Source organism: Caretta caretta, chromosome 1, assembly GCF_965140235.1.
Source record: "Caretta caretta isolate rCarCar2 chromosome 1, rCarCar1.hap1, whole genome shotgun sequence".
Taxonomy (NCBI): Eukaryota; Metazoa; Chordata; order Testudines; family Cheloniidae; genus Caretta; species Caretta caretta.
The window spans coordinates 245,387,968-245,407,656 of record NC_134206.1 but is presented as its reverse complement, the minus strand read 5'-3'; the positions used below and the strand labels follow the sequence as shown (position 1 = coordinate 245,407,656).

Here is a 19,689-nt window from a genome sequence, read left to right as displayed (position 1 = left end):
ATCTGAAAATAGATACCAAAGAGATTCCATTGTATGTGTGCATACACTACTTTGTAGGATTGACACACATTCACTTAAGCACACCAAGGCAAAACTTTTGTTGGCAGGGAGTTCACTCTATATAAAGAGTGACCTAATTTCAGATCTTATCCACAATGTGGATAAGGTGGAGGTTCTTACACATGAAGAGGCTAGTTCTTGCTAATTCTATACCCACCACTAATTATCTTCAGTAGCTATATGTTGAGAAGAAAAGGTAACTTTAATTCTGAAGTCCTCCATTTTACTTTTGCGTTCTCTTGTACACTGCCATTCTGCTTTTTGTATAATTGTGGGAGAAGATTTTCACATCTGATATGTGAAAGCATGAAAAGCCCTTTTTAGCCAAAAGTCCGTACAACGTGAATAAGAGTACTTTTTGAAAATGCTTGTCAGGAGTGATGGAGGAATCTGTACATGGATGGATAGGAGGGAAGAATTGAGCAGAGAGCTGCAGGTGAGCAAAACCCGATGGATGTAATATTGGGGTGGGGGAGGGGAAGAGTGAATGTGAAAGGCCCTAAAATTCTCTAGGGTGTGAGAAGGTTAGCAATGGCCTTGAGCTCCATAAGGAATAACTCCAGGCCCCAATCCTGTGCTCCACTAACATGGATACTGAGAAGCCAACCTGTACATACAGCCGCTGAGTTAGACCTCCCCATATGGTTGAGTCAGAATACCTCCCTACTAATTGTGTAGCCATAGCATTACTGTGACTTATGTAGTGCTCACACTTACATAATTAAAGATTAGCAAACTCAGGTTCATTGCTCTTGCACAACTTGGACAGAAATTGATCTTCTCCACATAAGGGTATCCTATGTTTAATTGGCATTGTACATTCATAAAACTAAAGTAATATGGCTGCTCTTCACCTCTGAAGGTGCAGCTGTCTAGCTACACAAACTAGAGAGCAGTGTACCTTTGGAATCTCATCATGTAGGATTGTTCACTTTCACGTTTTCCCATTTAAATGACTTTCCTTTTTCCAACTCTTCCACTTTTGAGATTACCCGGGCAGTAAATAAACACGCAGAACTCTGCAAGAACACTCTAACCTAGACATGGCATGGAGTATGAAACATGTAACTAACCGGGGAATGCTTGCAGAAGGTACTGAGTAGCATTCAAATAAGACTACAAAGCTTTGGCTGTTTAGCCAAACTTTTGATGGTGGTTACTAGTGACTCTTGCATGCCTGTAGACTCTCCTGTAGTACTCCATTTCCGTCTGACCCGATACCTTGATCTGTCTCATCCAATGTAATTGGAATCAGGCCAACTTTCTTCCTGTGGCATCTTTTCCATCAAACTTGTATTTCAGAAGATCTAATACATAATCTAGTCAGTGCTCATACAGCATTGTTTCTTACAGTGCATTGTTTAGCTTTAAAAGTTCTAAAAGTAACAGCAGTTCTGCTATGTAACCAATCTGTTTATTTTCTGTTGAAAATTTCCCCTACCCGTTTCTTTGAATGATCCCCATTGTGGGGGAAACAACCACTCTACAGACCTTGGAATAAGCCAGAATAGATTCTGTGGATTGATTTGAATATATAACAAAGGTAAAAGACCAAAAGGTAAAGTCTGAAATGATCCACACAAAGCTGCATTCAAAAGTCTTTTTCTTGAGGACTGGGGTATGTGTATTTCATGCCCAATTCTGAACTTGTGCTAATGCAACATTTTTGTAGGAAATGCCACACTTGAAGCTTCAGACTGTAAAGGGCAAGTTTTTGAGATGTTAGTGCCAAGCAACCTTGTTTGTAGCTCTACCTACTTTTAGCTGCTGTTTCTTTAAAACACCTGGCAATGCCACCTCCCAAAAGACATGTACTCAGTATCTTATCACCCATGACTCTCTAATTGGTGGGAGGGGAGGAGGTATACTGCAAAAATTTTTTGAGAATTGTGCAGCTTAGTTTAAAAATGCAATTCCTATCCAAGTTTAGTTTCAAAACTGCAGTGTGTTTAGCTGGACCGTACTAAATTTTGAGTTACTTATTTGGCTGAATAAATATACCTAATTTTGTCTTGAACAAAGTATTGCATATGTGGAAAAACATAGTGAATTAATGCCACAAGCTTAATCCAGTGACTAGTAAAGGGATTTCTGAAGTGAACAAACTGTGAACTTGTGCATCAAGTTTTATTCAGGAAATGCCAATAACCAGTTTAGCACTTCCTATTCTTTGGTATTTGATTTCTTAAACTTCTCTTCTTGTGAAGACACTTGTCAGAGTACTTACTGCAGGTTTTCCTCCTGCATCAGTTTATATCCTTCTTTCATTACATATTAGGTGCCTAAACCTGGACATCAGTCAGCTGCAGAATTTTGCTCTACTTCTACTCTTCCAAAGGATCCTATACTAAGGAAGGAAAAACTGCAGGATTTGATGACTCAGATACAAGGAACTTACAACTTCATGCAGGTATGTGTCTTGTTTATCCTGCAATAACACCTGCAGGGCTTGGGTCCCCACTGTGCCAGTGGTGGTAATGTAGTAACTTGTTTTGTTAGTGGAGTGGACCTAGATACTATTGACTAAATTAATGAAAGATTTTAGCAGACTAGAGAATATTTAACTTCTGTGATGTTTTTTGATCTGAACAATCCTAATTTTTCCCATTTCATGAACTTGGTAATCTTTCTAAGGAGTCCATCCTGGATGTTGATAAAGCTTCACCAAGTGCTGTTTGTTCATCACAACCACCTTCAGTAACTCCAGCAGGTAGTCCTGTAGGTAGGTAGACTCTTACATAGAATCCAGAGTTCTTAAGTTGAATGGAGCAATATTTCACTTGCACTGTGCATCACCAATAGGCATAATGGGGGAACAAAATTCTATCTAGAATGACCATCTCATCCACAATGTCTAAATCTAATGGCTACATTAAATGGCCAACAGAATAACTTACAGCAACACTTAAATATGCATTATGCTGCAGGGTTGTGGAACAGTTGTTGTCTCGCAACCTGAGACTTATACATGGTCAAGTTCTTATGGCTCAGTACTTTCACCTCCCACCTAGGATTCAGTCCTTCAGATTGTACTTGTATACCTGTCTACAATACAGAATGTTTTATAATGAACTCTAACAACCTATGGAATTCCTACACATAGCTATTGCCTCTGCAACAGTTAATACTGAACTGTCTCTAGTTAGTTATGCTGGTGCTATTAAGGCTTTAAAATAGTCCTGTTACCCTTCAAATGTATGGAGAAACTGTGTATTACAAAACAGGAAAATGTCAGTCGTAATGGGTATTGGGGAATGAAAGAAAATCTAAATGTTCGTTCTACCTCTGTTGAAACTTTGAGTAAATTTGTCTTGAATAATTCAAGTCATCTTAGTGAAATAGCTGTTCCATACATAAGTCTTTCTGTTGCTGGAGACTGCTTTGACCTTTAACTTCACAAGATAAAACTACACTTCCTAAATGTGAGTGACTTACTTTAGGTTTTAATTTATTCAGCTTTCTGGTATGCTTACTGCGTGATGTATAGTAAGGGCAGTGTAGCTGTCCAAATTTCAGATTTTATTTTATTTTTTTTGGAAAAAAATCAATCTTTGAATTATGCTGAGAAGCTGTAGTTAAATTTAAGGCAAATATATGTTGCTTGACTAATCCCTTTCTCTTATTTTTACAAAGCTTCTAATGAACAGAAACTGCCAAGTCAAAATGACTTTCTTCAACAGCCACCACAGGTAAACTTAAGAGTACTGGTCTATAAAATTAGACAATTGTGATCTTTTTTTAATAAGATATATATTGTGGTTTCAGAAATAACTGAGGAATTGTGTAGGGAAATTATGCCAAAATAAGTCTGTCACAAGACAGACCAAATTTGATTTGGCCTACCAAATTAAGAGTATAGAACTTGATTTTAAAGTTTGTTGTTTTTAAAATCTCTGCAAAGTGAGCTCCCACCAGATATATAGCTCATACTCCAGGCTATATATCAAAAAAGCATTGTATGCCATCTTAACTTCAATGTAATAGCAGATGAGTGAAAATAACATTTTATAACCTCCATTTCACAGTATGGAAGATGTATTTGGATTTAGCTTTCAATTACCAGTGCAACTAGTAGAGAGAGAGAGGTGGGTAGGACCAACTTCTGTTGGTGAAAGAGAAGCTTTCAAGCTTGAGCTCCTCTTCAAGTCTGGAAAAGAGAACCAGAGTTTTGCAGCTAAATAAAAGGTGGGGACAAATAGTTAAGCATAAGGAGTTAATACAAGTTGCAAGAAACCACTTAAAATGAAGTGAGTGGTTAATACCTCTGCAGTCATAAGACCAAGGAATGTTAGTAGGTTTTGAATTGTTGTAGTGAGCCGTAAAACCAGCATCTGAGACCATGTCTGGCAGAGGTATGAATTTAAGTTCCCAGGCTAATCTTCTGAAGGTGTTGTGTAGGTTTGCTTTGAGAATGAGGACTGATAGGTCAGATATGGAGTGATCACTTTGAAAAGTGTTGGCTCACATGTGATAGGGTATCTTGTCTTGTCATTTTTTTGAGTGAGTTCATTTGAGAGTGTACAGATTTGTCTGGTTTTGCCCACACAGTTGGGGCATTTGATGGACTGGATGAGGTACATCCTATGTTCTGAATAGGCACATGTAGGATCTGCACCAATCTAGGTAATATGCAAAAATCAAGAGAATTGTTTGCATTGCCTACCTTAAATTTATAATAGCCAGGAGATGCAGTTGACTTTGCCTTGTCAGTGTGCCTATTACAATATTGTCTGAAGAGTAATCAAGCAGCATCCTCCAATAACTTTATAAGGAAAACATTTCCATTTCACTTGTCATTTCAGACCACTAGCACTTGAGGTTTAAATAAAACTGTTCAAGTGGCTCAGCTAATATATTTAAAAGCAAATCTAAGAGCAACTTGAAGAAAAAAATTAAGACGAATTTTCAAAAATACTGGATGGCCAGTGTCCTATTTAGAGCAATAGCTAAATGTCAGGAACAGTATATAATGGCCTATAGGCAGACATAACTGTTAGCAAAATACCAAGCATTGGCACGAAACCACTCATTTATAAACTAAACCATGCACTTTAACAAAACTGTGCCTGAAGGCTTTTCAGAACTACTAGGGTTGTTGCCTCCAATCAACTTTATCTGACGTAGTTTCTCTTCCTGCCAGGCTGCTGCTTCTCCCATGACTCTGCATGGCTCAAATACTTCCTTAGCATCTGCTGATCACACTCTTTCTGGTTCCGAAACAGATGATCTTATGACCCCACAGATACCGCAGGTAAAATATCAAGACAACATTGACACTTCCCACTGGAGTTTCGTTGGCCTTCATTATGTTCCATGCAGGCTGGATTTGATTTAAATCAAATTGATTTAAATCACTAGTCAGGAAGACTCCATTTAATCATGGTTTTCTACATAAGTGCATTCTTGTTGGTGGTTATAACCTGAATACATATTCTTCACAATTCAGAGATGTAGGTTTTATTTTTAGAAGGTGTACACTGTACATTTTTAAACAGGGATTTATTTTAAAAAGCTTTCAGATGAGTTTTACAACTATATCAGAAAATGAATGATTGGTTATTTCATTTACCAAAGGTAATTGAAGCAGATACTTATGAAGTCATTGGGAGGTGAGCTGTCTCCAATTCAACAGGTTAATCTTTAATATTTGAAGGATTTTCTTGCCATGCTGTATTGGGAGGAGAACATCACCAGACAGACGTCTAAATTGTTTTATTTAACTAAAACAACAATGTTAAGTATTCTGAATCTTTTTCTTCAACAGCAAACATACCATATTTTAACAAAACAAGCATATGTCCTTTGCTTCTGACATTTATCTCAAGACTTCTCCTTTTCCAGATCTATTCCACCCCCAACAATCTTCTATTTTTGAACTTCTTGAAACTTTGCACTTTTAGGGAGGTAAGGGGTTGACTCTGTGTACCCAAATTTGCAGAGGGACAATAGAGTTGCAGTCTGTTTCTCAATTCTATATATTTAAAAACGTTTTTGCTGTTAACAAGTGTTACCTCTGGAGACACACATCCAGTTTGAGAAAGGCAAAACTAAGCCTCTCTGGTATCTTCCAATCTAGACTGAGCACTGAGTCCTGTTGGGTAGATAGAAAGATTTACCTAAATCTATACAGAAGCCTGCGGAACCCCATAAAATTGGGTCCCTAATCCCTGAACTATTGAAATTCATTTACAAAACTTTTTTCTTAAACATTACTTGAATATATTCTCATACTATAGAATTAAAATGTATAATCCTTATTCCATGATGAGATACCTTTGAGCTATAATGTATCTTAATTAACACTGTCTTTAGATAGGATTTTTCCTCAGAGCATTTGATCAAAAAATCCAACTTAAATCAAAAATGGTTTGTTTTTGTTTAATTGATTTTTATCCACCCTGGTTCCATGTGATAACTCTGTTCTTGCAGAAACTATTTGGGGCCTTCTTTAGAGACAGTGACTCCACTCAACTATTGAGTGGTATTGCTGATGAGTAACACGACTACCTTCTCTCCCTGTGTATCGTCTTGTTTCCAGGAACCAAACAAGTCTCTCACAGAAATTCAGAATTTCTAAGTCATTACACCAAGCTCTGTTTTAAGGAAGTTTAGCATAGCAAGCACTGGCAAATACATATGTAGTATTGTGCAAATATGTTTTGGTTGTAAAATACTAACAGCATAAAAGGAAATTGGGAGGCGGGGTGTGTCAATTTTTTACCACGTACAGGAATTATCTCCTTTGTAGTGGCTTGAAAACACTCTACTGCCTTCAAGCCTGTAAGTTAGACAGATATTTTGATTAAACAATAACCTACGAGGAAATGATTAAATAGGACAGTCTTGCTTTTTGAGGGAAAATTATTGATTTTCTGGGTAATAACTGGCTAAAGCAAACCTAAGAATTCTGAAGAAATCCTCCCTTTGTGTTCACATTAAATACCTAAATATTAACATGAAAAGACATTTGCCTATCTGTATAGTCCAACATCTACAACTGGCATGTAGCAGCACTGCTTTACAGCATGATGGTTTGCAGAACCATCTCCTTAAACTGTAAAGTAGTCCTGAATAGTTAAACTTCCAGCTTTTGAATTGCTTTTCCTAAACAAAGTTGAGCTGCTTCCATTGGATGTAACTGCACTAGGTTTGGATGTCAGTTTTAATGAAAAATGACTACTTATTGTACTGAATTTTCATATACTTAAGGCAGACTAAATGGTTCATCAGTTTACACTACAAAACAACTTAGGACTAGTTATCACACTTCCATTGTTAAGTTGTAATGGGGAGTTAAGTGCCAGCAAATATTTCCACACTCCCATTTCCCCCTCTCCCTGGCTCCTTCTCTCACTGCCCAACCAATCCTGTCTCCCCCTCCATTGTCTCAATCTACTCTTCCCTCCCTCTGGTCTGGCTCTTGTCCCCTCAGCTTTCATGTCAGGTTGCTTCCTCCCACACTGTCTGGGTAGCTGCAGGGGGTTACTGACAGCACAGAAGAAACAAGCATCCTGGCCCAGAGCAGCTGGGAAGCTATAGCCTTAAGAGGGAGCATGCTTAGTGTCTTTGACTCATGTGCAGTCTGGATTAACAGGTAAGGGTCATGAGGGTATGCAGCATTGCTTACTGAGAATGGAGTCTTTGGAGCTAGCTGTTAAACTGAGAAGTTTTTTACTGAATATGTGTAAACTGATCTTTCAGAGCTTTATAACTTGGCCCAATTTGGATAGATTTTTCACAAGAACAGCAAAAGGCGCATTCCTGCCAAACTTCAAATTCCTGCTCTAAAGAATGGGGATGCTATAACTTCTTAGTGTTCAGAATTTTAACACTGCAAAATGTTTTTCCCTGTTCTGTTTGGTAATTGCTGAAGGATTTTGGCTGAAACTTTCCAAACTATTCAGCCTAAATGTTTGGTTTGGCCTTGCCTTTAATTAAGGATATCTTTGGGACTCCTATATTAAACTTACCACAAGAGTCAATATTTGAAATCTTCAAATGTTAAACAAGCTGAGTGTGCATCTTCCATGCTACACATGTAATTTTGTAAGAGATCTAGATCTAAGTAAACACAGTAGGTCCAAAGTGAATGCATCGACACACTATCTTTTATTATTATAACACTTTTTCAAATTATAAATTTCCCTATTTCTGCAACATTCTACTGGTAGTTAAGTTACATCTGTCAAGGTTTTTGTCCTTTCAGACATCAGAATCACTTTCTCAAGGGACCGAGACTTATACTTCATCTCAGCCACCTTATCAGACAAGCCCATGCATCTCTGAGCCAGTAATATCCAAAAAGATTGAAATTGCCCAGGTGAGTAACTGCTTTTCACATATGGTTACATCTCTGCTCATAAACTTTACTTGAACAGCTCAGTCAAAATTAACAATCTAAATCTGAGTGACTAGATGCTTCAGATCTAAATTAGGTTTTCTGTTTTACTTAGTATGCTAAATACCTGGTCTCAATAGTGCATCTCAGAAAGCTGGAAGCCTTCCTTTTTGTTAACCCTCTGCTTAGAATCTTAAAATATCAGGGTTGGAAGGGACCTCAGGAGGTCATCTAGTCCAACCCCCTGCTCAAAGCAGGACCAATCCCCAACTAAATCATCCCAACCAGGGCTTTGTCAAGCCTGACCTTAAAAACTTCTAAGGAAGGAGATTCCACCACTTCCCTAGGTAACGCATTCCAGTGTTTCACTACCCTCCTAGTGAAAAAGCTTTTCCTAATATCCAACCTAAATCTCCACCACTGCAACTTGAGACCATTACTCCTCTTTGAGTGCAGGACTCTGCACTTGTCCTTGTTGAACCTAATCAGATTTCTTTTGGCCCAATCCTTTAATTTGTCTAGGTCCCTCTGTATCCTATCCCTACCTTCCAGCGTATTTACCACTCCTCCCAGTTTAGTGTCATCTGCAGACTTGCTGAGGGTGCAATCCACACCATCGTCCAGATCATTAATGAAGATATTGAACAAAGCTGGCCTGAGGACAGACCCTTGGGGGCACTCCACTTGGTACCAGCTGCCAACTAGACATGGAGCTATTGATCACTACCCGTTGAGCCTGACAATCTAGCCAGCTTTCTGTCCACCTTATAGTCCATTCATCCAGCCCATACTTTAACTTACTGGCAAGAATACTGTGGGAGACCGTGTCAAAAGCTTTACTAAAGTCAAGGAACAACATGTCCACTGCTTTCCCCTCATCCACCGAGCCAGTTATCTCCTCATAGAAGGCAATTAGATTAGTCAGGCATGACTTGCCCTTGGTGAATCCATGTGGACTGTTCCTGATCACTTTCCTCTCCTCAAAGTGCTTCAGAATTGATTCCTTGAGGACCTGCTCCATGATTTTTCCAGGGACTGAGGTGAGGCTGACTGGCCTGTAGTTCCCAGGATCCTCTTTCTTCCCTTTTTTAAAGATGGGCACTACATTAGCCTTTTTCCAGTTGTCCGGGACCTTCCCCGATCGCCGTGAGTTTTCAAAGATAATGGCCAATGGCTCTGCAATCACATCCGCTAACTCCTTTAGCACTCGGATGCAGCGCATCCGGTCCCATGGACTTGTGCTCATCCAGCTTTTCTAAATAGTCCCGAACCACTTCTTTCTCCACAGAGGGCTGGTCACCTCCTCCCCATGCTGTGCTGCCCAGTGCAGCAGTCTGGGAGCTGACCTTGTTTGTGAAGACAGAGGCAAAAAAAGCATTGAGTACATTAGCTTTTTCCACATCCTCTGTCACTAGGTTGCCTCCCTCATTCAGTAAGGGGCCCCCACTTTCCTTGACTTTCTTCTTGTTGCTAACATACCTGAAGAAACCCTTCTTGTTACTCTTAATATCTCTTGCTAGCTGCAACTCCAGGTGTGATTTGGCCTTCCTGATTTCACTCCTGCATGCCCCAGCAATATTTTTATACTCTTCCCTGGTCATTTGTCCAATCTTCCACTTCTTGTAAGCTTTTTTGTGTTTAAGATCAGCAAGGATTTCACTGTTAAGTCAAGCTGGTCACCTGCCATATTTACTATTCTTTCTACACATTGGGATGGTTTGTCCCTGTAACCTCAATAAGGATTCTTTAAAATACAGCCAGCTCTCCTGGACTCCTTTCCCCCTCATGTTGTTCTCCCAGGGGATCCTGCCCATCAGTTCCCTGAGGTGGTCAGTCTGCTTTTCTGAAGTCCAGGGTCTGTATGCTGCTGCTCTTTCTTCCCTGTGTCAGGATCCTGAACTCGACCATCTCATGGTCACTGCCGCCCACATTCCCATCCACTTTTGCTTCCCCTACTAATTCTTCCCAGTTCGTGAGCAGCAGGTCAAGAAGATCTCTGCTCCTAGTTGGTTCCTCCAGCACTTGTACCAGGAAATTGTCCCCTACACTTTCCGAAAACTTCCTGGATTGTCTGTGCACCGCTGCATTACTCTTCCAGCAGATATCAGGGTGATTGAAGTCTCCCATAATCAGGGCATGCAATCTAGTAACTTCCATTAGTTGCTGGAAGAAAGCCTCGTCCACCTCATCCCCCCTGGTCCGGTGGTCTATAGCAGACTCCCACTACGCCATCCCCCTTGTTGCTCATGCGTCTAAACTTAATCCAGAGACACTCAAGTTTTTCTGCAGTTTCATACCAGAGCTCTGAGCAGTCATACTGCTCTCTTACATACAATGCAACTCCCCCACCTTTTCTGCCCTGCCTGTCCTTCCTGGAGCACACTGTGCAAGCTTCCTCAAATATCAAAAGGAAGGATGTAGCTAGATATAATTTATTTATAGTTTATATCCATACATGACAGTACTCCAGTTATGTGAGTTATCCCACCAAGACTCTGTTCCAATCACATCATAATTCCTTGACTGTGCCAGGACTTCCAGTTCTCCCTGCTTGTTTCCTAGCCTTTTTGCATTTGTGTATAGGCACTTGAGAACTTGTGGTTTGTCCTGCTCTCTTAATGAGGCAGGAGCACTCCCCTTTCATGCTCTCCTGCTCATGCTTCCTCCCGGTATCCCATGTCCCCACTAACCTCAGGGCTTTGGTCTCCTTCTCCCAATGAACCTAGTTTAAAGCCCTCCTCACTAGGTTAGCCAGCCTGCTAGCAAAGATGCTCTTCCCTCTCTGCCCATGTTGTAGTTTCCATAGGAAACTTAGGGTGAGTGTTAAATTAGTCTTTCCTTTCTACAGTGCTCTGATACCCTGCCAAAGCATTTTTCTGCACTGATTGCATCACTTCATTTTAGCATTGGACGGGACAAGTGTGGAGGCTTAAGCAGCATTAATGTACTTGAACATAGGCATTGACTTGGTACTGAATTGACCAAGCAAACTGTTTCAGCACTACTGTACTGACCACTTTGGTAATTAAACATTGACCCTTTCTGGTGGGAAAGAGGTCACCATACTTATACTGTCTCTGGGATCAAGGAACTACTTTCTACATTTTGAGGCATACATAGATCTTTATACAATGGCAGGTACTTAATAATATCTTTCGCTTGTGGAAAAAGCTGTCTCTGTCCTTGTTTCAGAGTAACAGCTGTGTTAGTCTGTATTCTCAAAAAGAAAAGGAGTACTTGTGGCACCTTAGAGACTAGCTCAAATAAATTGGTTAGTCTCTAAGGTGCCACAAGTCCTCCTTTTCTTTTTATGTTCATGTTGTAGTTTCCATAGGAAATTGATGATTGGTATGTTTACTAGTCCATGGACATTTTCACTTACTCAATAGGCTGTGATAGAAGTACTGATTGCTGAGGATGCACAGCAAGATTTGAAATTGTTAGCAAAAGTTATTCTGTTTTGCTATGTCCAAATGTCAACCTGCAGAAACTGCTGACATTCAGCAATCTAGGCATTAGAACAAACTAACTTCTTGTGTTATTCCCTGATAACTATCACGTGACCTCATGTATTTTTGTTCCCTTCTCAGGCAACTGTTCCCCTGCCAAGAGAGCCACAGTCACCGCTGCCTACTTCAAGCACCTCCATGTCACCAGTGTCACAGGGGCAAACCTTTCAGTCTCCTCCAGCAAGCAGCAGTTCTGTTAGCATAAATGCAGCTCCCTTTCAGGCAATGCAGACTGTAAGTGTATCTCTTGTAGAGGGTAAACAGGAAAGCATTCATGACAAGAATGCTTCCAAATTATTACTTCAGCCTTAAAACTATTAAATGCACCGTCCAGGTTTCAGCCCAAAACTTGATAGCACATACTATAACTGAGGACCTCTCAATGACTGTCTAGTCATAAATTTTGGCTGCTCCTACCTTTCCTTCTGTGCTTCATTAGTAGGATATTTCCATGAGCTGAGAAGCTCTTCCGCAGCCATTGTGTAGGTCAAAATCAAGCACTACAGCTCATTAACTATCAAATTTTATTTATAATAGGCCAGCAGTTGCAAGTGACTGAATTCCTAATTTGCTAATCTAATATGCTAATGAAATCTCAATTCCTGTTAGGACCCCTTGTTTGTAAACTTTTTCACAGTTGAGACCTGCTAAAAAGTAAATTGGCTCAGTCATGTTTAAAATACCAGTGGGGGTTGCTACGTAGCAAAATACTGGTGAGTCGCATCATACGCGCATTTAACTTGCGTGAATTCAACTACATGCACTCAGCAAAAAAAAAGAAAAAACACAATACCTGTAAATAGTGCGGGCGATTCTGCCCACCATTCCACTCAATGAGCATATGCCCCAGAGTGAGCGTGATATGGGAGATGTGAATCTGCTGTTCCCTCAGTCGGTCTCAGTTCCCACGTGCCTCTCATAGTGTGAGCATCTCGCCGCACTGAGTGTGATTCTAGTGTTTAAAGATATCATATGTATTTTTCATACAACATGGTCCCTAAACACAAGCCAACTACTTCATCTGGTGCTCACCTAAGAAACAGCGATCTGTTCGAATGCGGGAGGAAAAACTGGCTATGTTGACTTGTTGAGAGATTGTATGTTGGTCTCCAGCACAGCACTTAAATATGGCCGCAACAAAGCTAGCATTCATGCCATCAAGATTCGAGAGAAATTCGTCAAGCCATGGCATCAAGTGCTCCAATAACTGCTAAGGTGACGAGCCAGGTGTGTGATAAGACTGAAAAGGCATTAAACTTATGGTTGGAAGACATGAACCATAAATGTGAGCCTTTTTCTCGCAATGTGTTGCCATCAATAGGCACTTAGCCTCTATGCGCTGTTCAAACCTCCCCCTGAAGAGGGACGGCCTTCTGATGAGAAGGAATTCAAAGCTGGCTTAACAGTTTTAGGAACCGCTTCAACCTCAAAAACATGCAGACCAGTGATCTGTCAAAGCTGAAGAACTGTTCCTTCAGTCACTCCGAGCCTTCGGCGGCACATCCTTCACTCGCTCCAGGCCTTCGGAGGCACTTTGGCAGTGGGTTCTTCAGTGCCGTCGAAGGCCTAGAGCGAGTGAAGGACCTGCCGCCGAAGGCTCGGAGTGCTGCCAGGTGTGTAAAAATTCACAGGGGAACCTCCCCAGTAGAGAGCTCAGGCAGGACAGTCCCACGGGCTGAAGTCTGCCCACCCCTTTAACAACCGGTTCTAAACCGGCTTCAAAATTTAACAACCAGTTTGTGCAAACTGGCTCCAGCTCACCACTGATGGAGTACTGGTGAAGCTGCATCTGCCAATGAAGAAGCAGCAAAAGCCTACCCTGAAGAATTAAAGAAAATCAGTCCTTTTCTTCTATCTTCCAGAACAAGTTTTTAATGCTGACGAGACTGGCTCTTTTGGGGAAAAAAATGCCCAACCGCACTTACACTTCGAAATCAGAAAGACAAGCTCCTGGCTTCAAAGCAGCTAAAGACCATGTGACTGTTTTGTGGCAATGCGGCGGGGCATTTAATAAAGCTGGGCTTGCTCTACAGGGCTGCAAATCCCTGTTCCCTAAAAGGCAAGAACAAAAATCTCCTGCCTGTGTTCTGGCAATCAAACAAATAAAAAGGCTTGGGTGACGGCAGCATTATTTCTGGATTGGTTCCATGAGTGTTTTGTTTCTTGAGGTCAAGTGGTACCTCGAAGAGAAAGGACTTGACTTTAAAGTGTTGCTGATCATAGACAATGCTCCTGGCTGCCTTGCAGCACTCCGGTTTGTGCATAACAAAGTCATCTGTCTCTCTCTCTCTCGTCCCCCCCATACCACCTCCATCTTCCAACCTCTCGACCAAGGTGTGATTCGCTGTTTCAAGGCCATGTACATGAGGCTTACGTTCTCATGGCTATGTAGCTCTATGGATGCTGATCCCAATCTTAATGTGATGGAGTTTGTACTGTACTTTATGGGCAATTTAGGGGATTTTCAAGGGTAACTTTGACTATACGCTATTTTCACCTTATGCGCTGACTTTTAGAACCTAACCCATGCATAAGGTTCGACTCCACTGTAAGGCATTGCTTTCAAATAATGGGGTTGGCATATTCTCTACTAAGGTTAAAACCTAAATATTTGACCAACCCAGATAGTGGTTTTATAGTTCACTGAGCTATGTCCAGCCATGCCTAAAGTTTAAGGATTTGGCCCTGTTTTCAGATAACTCAGTCTAGTCTGACTGTTGCTGGGAAAGCGGTGTAACTAAACCATATGAAGGGAAGGAAAACTGGAGATGCCTGTTGAAAGGCATGCTTCAAATGATTGTTCACATGGATTCCTTTCTTCATGTGCCTGAGATCACATTCTCTTGGCCAGCAGTTAGTTGGAGCTGTGTCCTAGATGCCCCTGTGGCATTCTATCCATGGGCATAAAGGGTGGAACAGGCCCAACTTCCTCAATTCCTTCTTACCAGCTACGGCAGTTATATAGAACCCCTGCCATTTTGTCATTCTGCTTCTCTGCATCATGCTACTGTTGTTGTTGTAGTACTGTTAGCAGTGTTAGTTTCTTGCCCACTGGCAAAAAAAAACCCTGAGATACTTTGAGGCTAGATGCTCTCTACCCTACAGAGGCTCTGTATAGCAGAGACAAAATCCTTGAAACAAAATTTGCCCCTTGCCTGAAGTTGATACTGCTTAATCTGATACCTATTATGCCTAGAAGATTAATGTATTCCTGGGTGACTTTTTTTCCATGTATCATGCCTTCCCTGAACAGATTCAGTGCTGGAGAGGCTTGCTTAAAATTGTTCCTGCTGGAGCACACTATGCAAGCCGCCTCAAATATCAAAAGGAAGGATTTAGCTAGATATAATTCCTTCCCTTCATCCCCATAGAGGATTCCCTATTGTATCTCAATCACATGCTTCCTGCTCCATCCTCCCTTTGGGTAGCAGAGTGGGAATTGACTAGGGATTCAGGGGAGGACTCAGTCAGCAGGCAACTACCTTGGGCTAACAGAAAAAAGAAAAGGAGGACTTGTGTCACCTTAGAGACTAACCAATTTATTTGAGCATAAGCTTTCATGAGCTTCAACTCACTTCATTGGATACATTCAGTGGAAAATACAGTGAGGAGATTTATATACACACACACACCCCATGAAAAAAATGTTATCATACACATTGTAAGGAGAGTGATCACTTAAGATGAGCTATTACCAACAGGAGGGTGGGCCGGCGGGGGAGAAAACCTTTTGTAGTGATGATCAAGGTGGGCCATTGCCAGCAGTTAACAGGAATGTCTGAGGAGCAGTGGGGGGTTGGGGCGGGGAAATAAACACGGGGAAATAGTTTTACTTTGTGAAATGACCCATCCACTCCCAGTCTCTATTCAAGCCTAAATTAATTGTATCCAGTTTGCAAATTAATTCCAATTCAGCAGTCTCTCGTTGGAGTCTGTGTTTGAAGTCTTTTTGTTGTAATATTGAGACCTTTAGGTCTGTAATAGAGTGACCAGAGAGATTGAAGTGTTCTCCGACTGGTTTATAAATGTTATAATTCTTGACATCTGATTTATGTCCATTTAGTCTTTTACGTAGAGACTGTCCAGTTTGACCAATGTACATGGCAGAGGGGCATTGCTGGCACGTGTTGGGATATATCACATTGGTAGAAGTGCAGGTGAACGCGCCTCTGATAGTGTGGCTGATGTGATTCGGCCCTATGCTGGTGTCCCCTGAATAGATATGTGGACACAGTTGGCAACAGGCTTTGTTGCAAGGATAGGTTCCTGGGTTAGTGGTTCTGTTGTGTGGTATGTGGTTGCTGGTGAGTATTTGCTTCAGGCTGGGGGGCTGTCTATAGGCAAGGACTGGCCTGTCTCCTAAGATTTGTGAGAGTGATGGGTCGTCCTTCAGGCTAGGGTGTAGATCCTAGATGATGCGTTGGAGAGGTTTTAGTTGGGGGCTGAAGGTGATGGCTAGTGGCGTTCTGTTGTTTTCTTTGTTGGGCCTGTCCTGTAGTAGGTGACTTCTGGGTACTCTTCTGGCTCTGTCAATCTATTGCTTCACTTCAGCAGGTGGGTATTGTAGTTGTAAGAATGCTTGATAGAGATCTTGAAGGTGTTTCTCTGTCTGAGGGGTTGGAGCAAATGCGGTTGTATCACAGAGCTTGGCTGTAGACGATGGATCATGTGGTGTGGTGGTATACGTTGTCCCCAAATGTGAAATAGTTTATGGGTGAGGACAAAGTCACAAAGTTCAGCCACCAGGTTTGCCGTGACATTATCAGGGATACTGTTCCTGATGGCTTGTAGTCCATCTTTGTGTGGAATTTGGTGTAGAGGGCTTCTACATCCATAGTGGCCAGGATGGTGTTTTCAGGAAGATCACCGATGGATTGTCGTTTCCTCAGGAAGTCAGTGGTGTCTCAAAGATAGCTGGGAGTGCTGGTAGCTTAAGGCCTGAGGAGGGAGTCTCCATAGCCAGACAGTCCTGCTGTCAGGGTGCCAATGCCTGAGATGATGGGGGGGCCCCCCAGGATTTCCAGGCTTATGGATCTTGGGTAGCAGATAGAATACCCCAGGTCGGGGTTCCAGGGGTCTCTGTGCGGATTTGTTCTTGTACTTTTTCAGGGAGTTTCTTGAGCAAATGCTGTAGTTGCTTTTGGTAACTCAGTGGGATCAGAGGGTAATGGCTTGTAGAAAGTGGTGTTGGAGAGCTGCGTAGCAACCTCTTGTTCATGTTCCGACCTATTCATGATGACAGCACCTCCTTTATCAGCCTTTTTGATTATGATGTCAGAGTTGTTTGTGAGGCTGTGGATGGCATTGTGTTCTGCACAGATAAGGTTATGGGGCAAGTGATGCTGCTTTTCCACAATTTCAGCCCGTGCACGTCGATGGAAGCACTCTATGTAGAAGTCCAATCTGTTTCGACGTTCAGGAGGAGTCCACCTAGAATCCTTTTTGTAGTGTTGGTAGGAAGGTCTCTGTGGATTAGTATGATGTTCAGAGGTGCATTGGAAATATTCCTTGAGTCTCAGACGTCGAAAATAGGATTCTAGGTCACCACGGAACTGTATCATGTTCGTGGGGGTGGAGGGGCAGAAGGAGAGGCCCCAAGGTAGGACAGATTCTTCTGCTGGGCTAAGAGTATAGTTGGATGGATTGACAATATTGCTGGGTGGGTTAAGGGAACCATTGCTGTGGCCTCTTGTGGCATGTAGTAGTTTAGATAGTTTAGTGTCCTTTTTCTTTTGTAGAGAAGCAAAGTGTGTGTTGTAAATGGCTTGTCTAGCTTTTGTAAAGTCCAGCCACGAGGAAGTTTGTGTGGAAGGTTGGTTTTTGAGTATTCAGTTTTGAGAGCTCATTCTTAATCTTTCCCTGTTTGCTGTAGAGGATGTTGATCAGGTGGTTCCGCGGTTTCTTTGAGAGCATGTGACACAGGCTGTCAGCATAGTCTGTATGGTATGTAGATTGTAATGGATTTTATATCTTCAGTCCTTTTGGTATGATGTCCATCTGTTTGCATTTGGAAAGGAAGTTGTCTGTCTGTGTCTGTACGAGTTTTTTCATGAAGTTGATAGTGTGGCTGATTTGAGTGGAAATCTATCAGAGGCTCGTTCACCTGCACATCTACCGATGTGATATATGCCATGTGCCAGCAAAGCCCCTCTGCCATGTACATTGGTCAAACTGGACAGTCTCTATGTAAAAATAAATGGACACATCAGATGTCAAGAATTATAACATTCATAAACCAGTCAGAGAACACTTCAATCTCTCTGGTCACTCGATTACAGACCTAGAGGTCTCAATATTACAACAAAAAGACTTCAAAAACTGACTCCAACGAGAGACTGCTGTATTGGAATTAATTAGGCTTGAATAGAGACTGGGAGTGGATGGGTCATTACACAAAGTAAAACTATTTCCCCATGTTTATTTCCCCTCCCCCCCCACTGCTCCTGAGACGTTCCTGTTAACTGCTGGCAATGGCCCACCTTGATCATCACTACAAAAGGTTTTCTCCCCCCCCACCTTCCTGCTGATAATAGCTCATCTTAAGTGATCACTCTCCTTACAATGTGTATGATAACACCCATTTTTTTCAGGGTGTGTGTGTAAATCTCCTCACTGTATTTTCCACTGAATGCATCCGATGAAGTGAGCTGTAGTTCACGAAAGCTTATGCTCAAATCGGTTAGTCTCTAAGGTGCCAGTAGTACTTCTTTTCTTTTTGCGAATGCAGACTAACACGGCTGCTACTCTGAAACCAGAAAAAAAATCCCTCCTACTATCCCTTATGTGCTCCATCCTAGTATTTACATTTGTATTAGCCCTGGATGCTCTGGAGTGTACAGCTGTATTCATGCAAGCCTACATTTTCTGCCCTTTCCAGGGTTAGATTCCCCTCCTGAAAGAGGCAGTATAGCTTAGCTCAGCCCAGTCAGGTCAGCTAGTATATGCTCAGATTCTGGAAAGGCAAACAGAAGATCCTCCTAGCTTCTTTTTTCCCCTGTTTCCAGGGCTGTCCAAACTACTATTGAGGATCTTCCCTTTGAGGGTAAATTAGCTTTATTTTCAAAATGAATGAGGTCCTCCATTCCCTAAAGGACTCCAGGGTGACTGCATTTTTTTTTGAACTGTGCATTCCAGCCCCAAGAAGGAAATAAAGTCTTCCTTCAGGCAGCATCCCCTTGCCCATTACTATTGTGACCGCTTGCTTGGGTCACAGAAACCCCCTTTGGGACTGCCACCTGATGGGCCTAGACTACCTTTGAGTCGGTTTACCCTGCCAGCTTGGGACTTGGGCACCTTGCCTTGTTTGAGCCAGACACGCTTGCCTGCTGCAAACACAGATCCAAGTCGGAACCACGTCCCCCACAAGCTGCAGGCTTAACTGAAAACAGTATAAGAAGTGTTCCTGTCTCCAGCACTCAGATACCCAGCTCCCAGTGGGGTCCAAACCCCAAATCTGTTTTACCCTGTATAAAGCTCATACAGGGTAAACTCATAAATTGTTTGCCCTCCATAACACTGATAGAGATGCACAGCTGTTTGGCCCCCCAGGTATTAATACTTTGGGTTAATAAGTAAAAAGGATTTTATTAAATACAAAAAGTAGGATTTAAGTGGTTCCAAGTAATAGAACAAAGTGAATTACCAAGCAAAATAAAATAAAACACACAAGTCTAAGCCTAATACAGTAGGAAGGTAAATGCAGGTAAATCTCACCCTCAGATATTCCAATAAGCTTCTTTAACAGACTAGCCTCCTTCTAGTCTGGGTCCAGCAATCACTCAC

The 19,689-nt window shown here is 41.8% G+C and overlaps 1 protein-coding gene across 7 annotated transcripts in view; it reads left to right on the top strand.

The window, feature by feature from the left end:
- CAPRIN2 (caprin family member 2) overlaps window positions 1–19,689 on the top strand; it is a 74,263-nt gene that overhangs the window by 43,131 nt on the left and 11,443 nt on the right. For all 7 annotated transcript variants that reach the window (XM_048829338.2, XM_075122627.1, XM_075122625.1 and 4 more), the window contains 6 exons: window positions 2,339–2,470; window positions 2,695–2,782; window positions 3,694–3,749; window positions 5,201–5,311; window positions 8,267–8,380; window positions 11,989–12,141. In XM_048829338.2, the coding sequence (XP_048685295.2) occupies window positions 2,339–2,470; window positions 2,695–2,782; window positions 3,694–3,749; window positions 5,201–5,311; window positions 8,267–8,380; window positions 11,989–12,141 (654 nt within the window). The remainder of the gene's footprint in view (window positions 1–2,338; window positions 2,471–2,694; window positions 2,783–3,693; window positions 3,750–5,200; window positions 5,312–8,266; window positions 8,381–11,988; window positions 12,142–19,689) is intronic.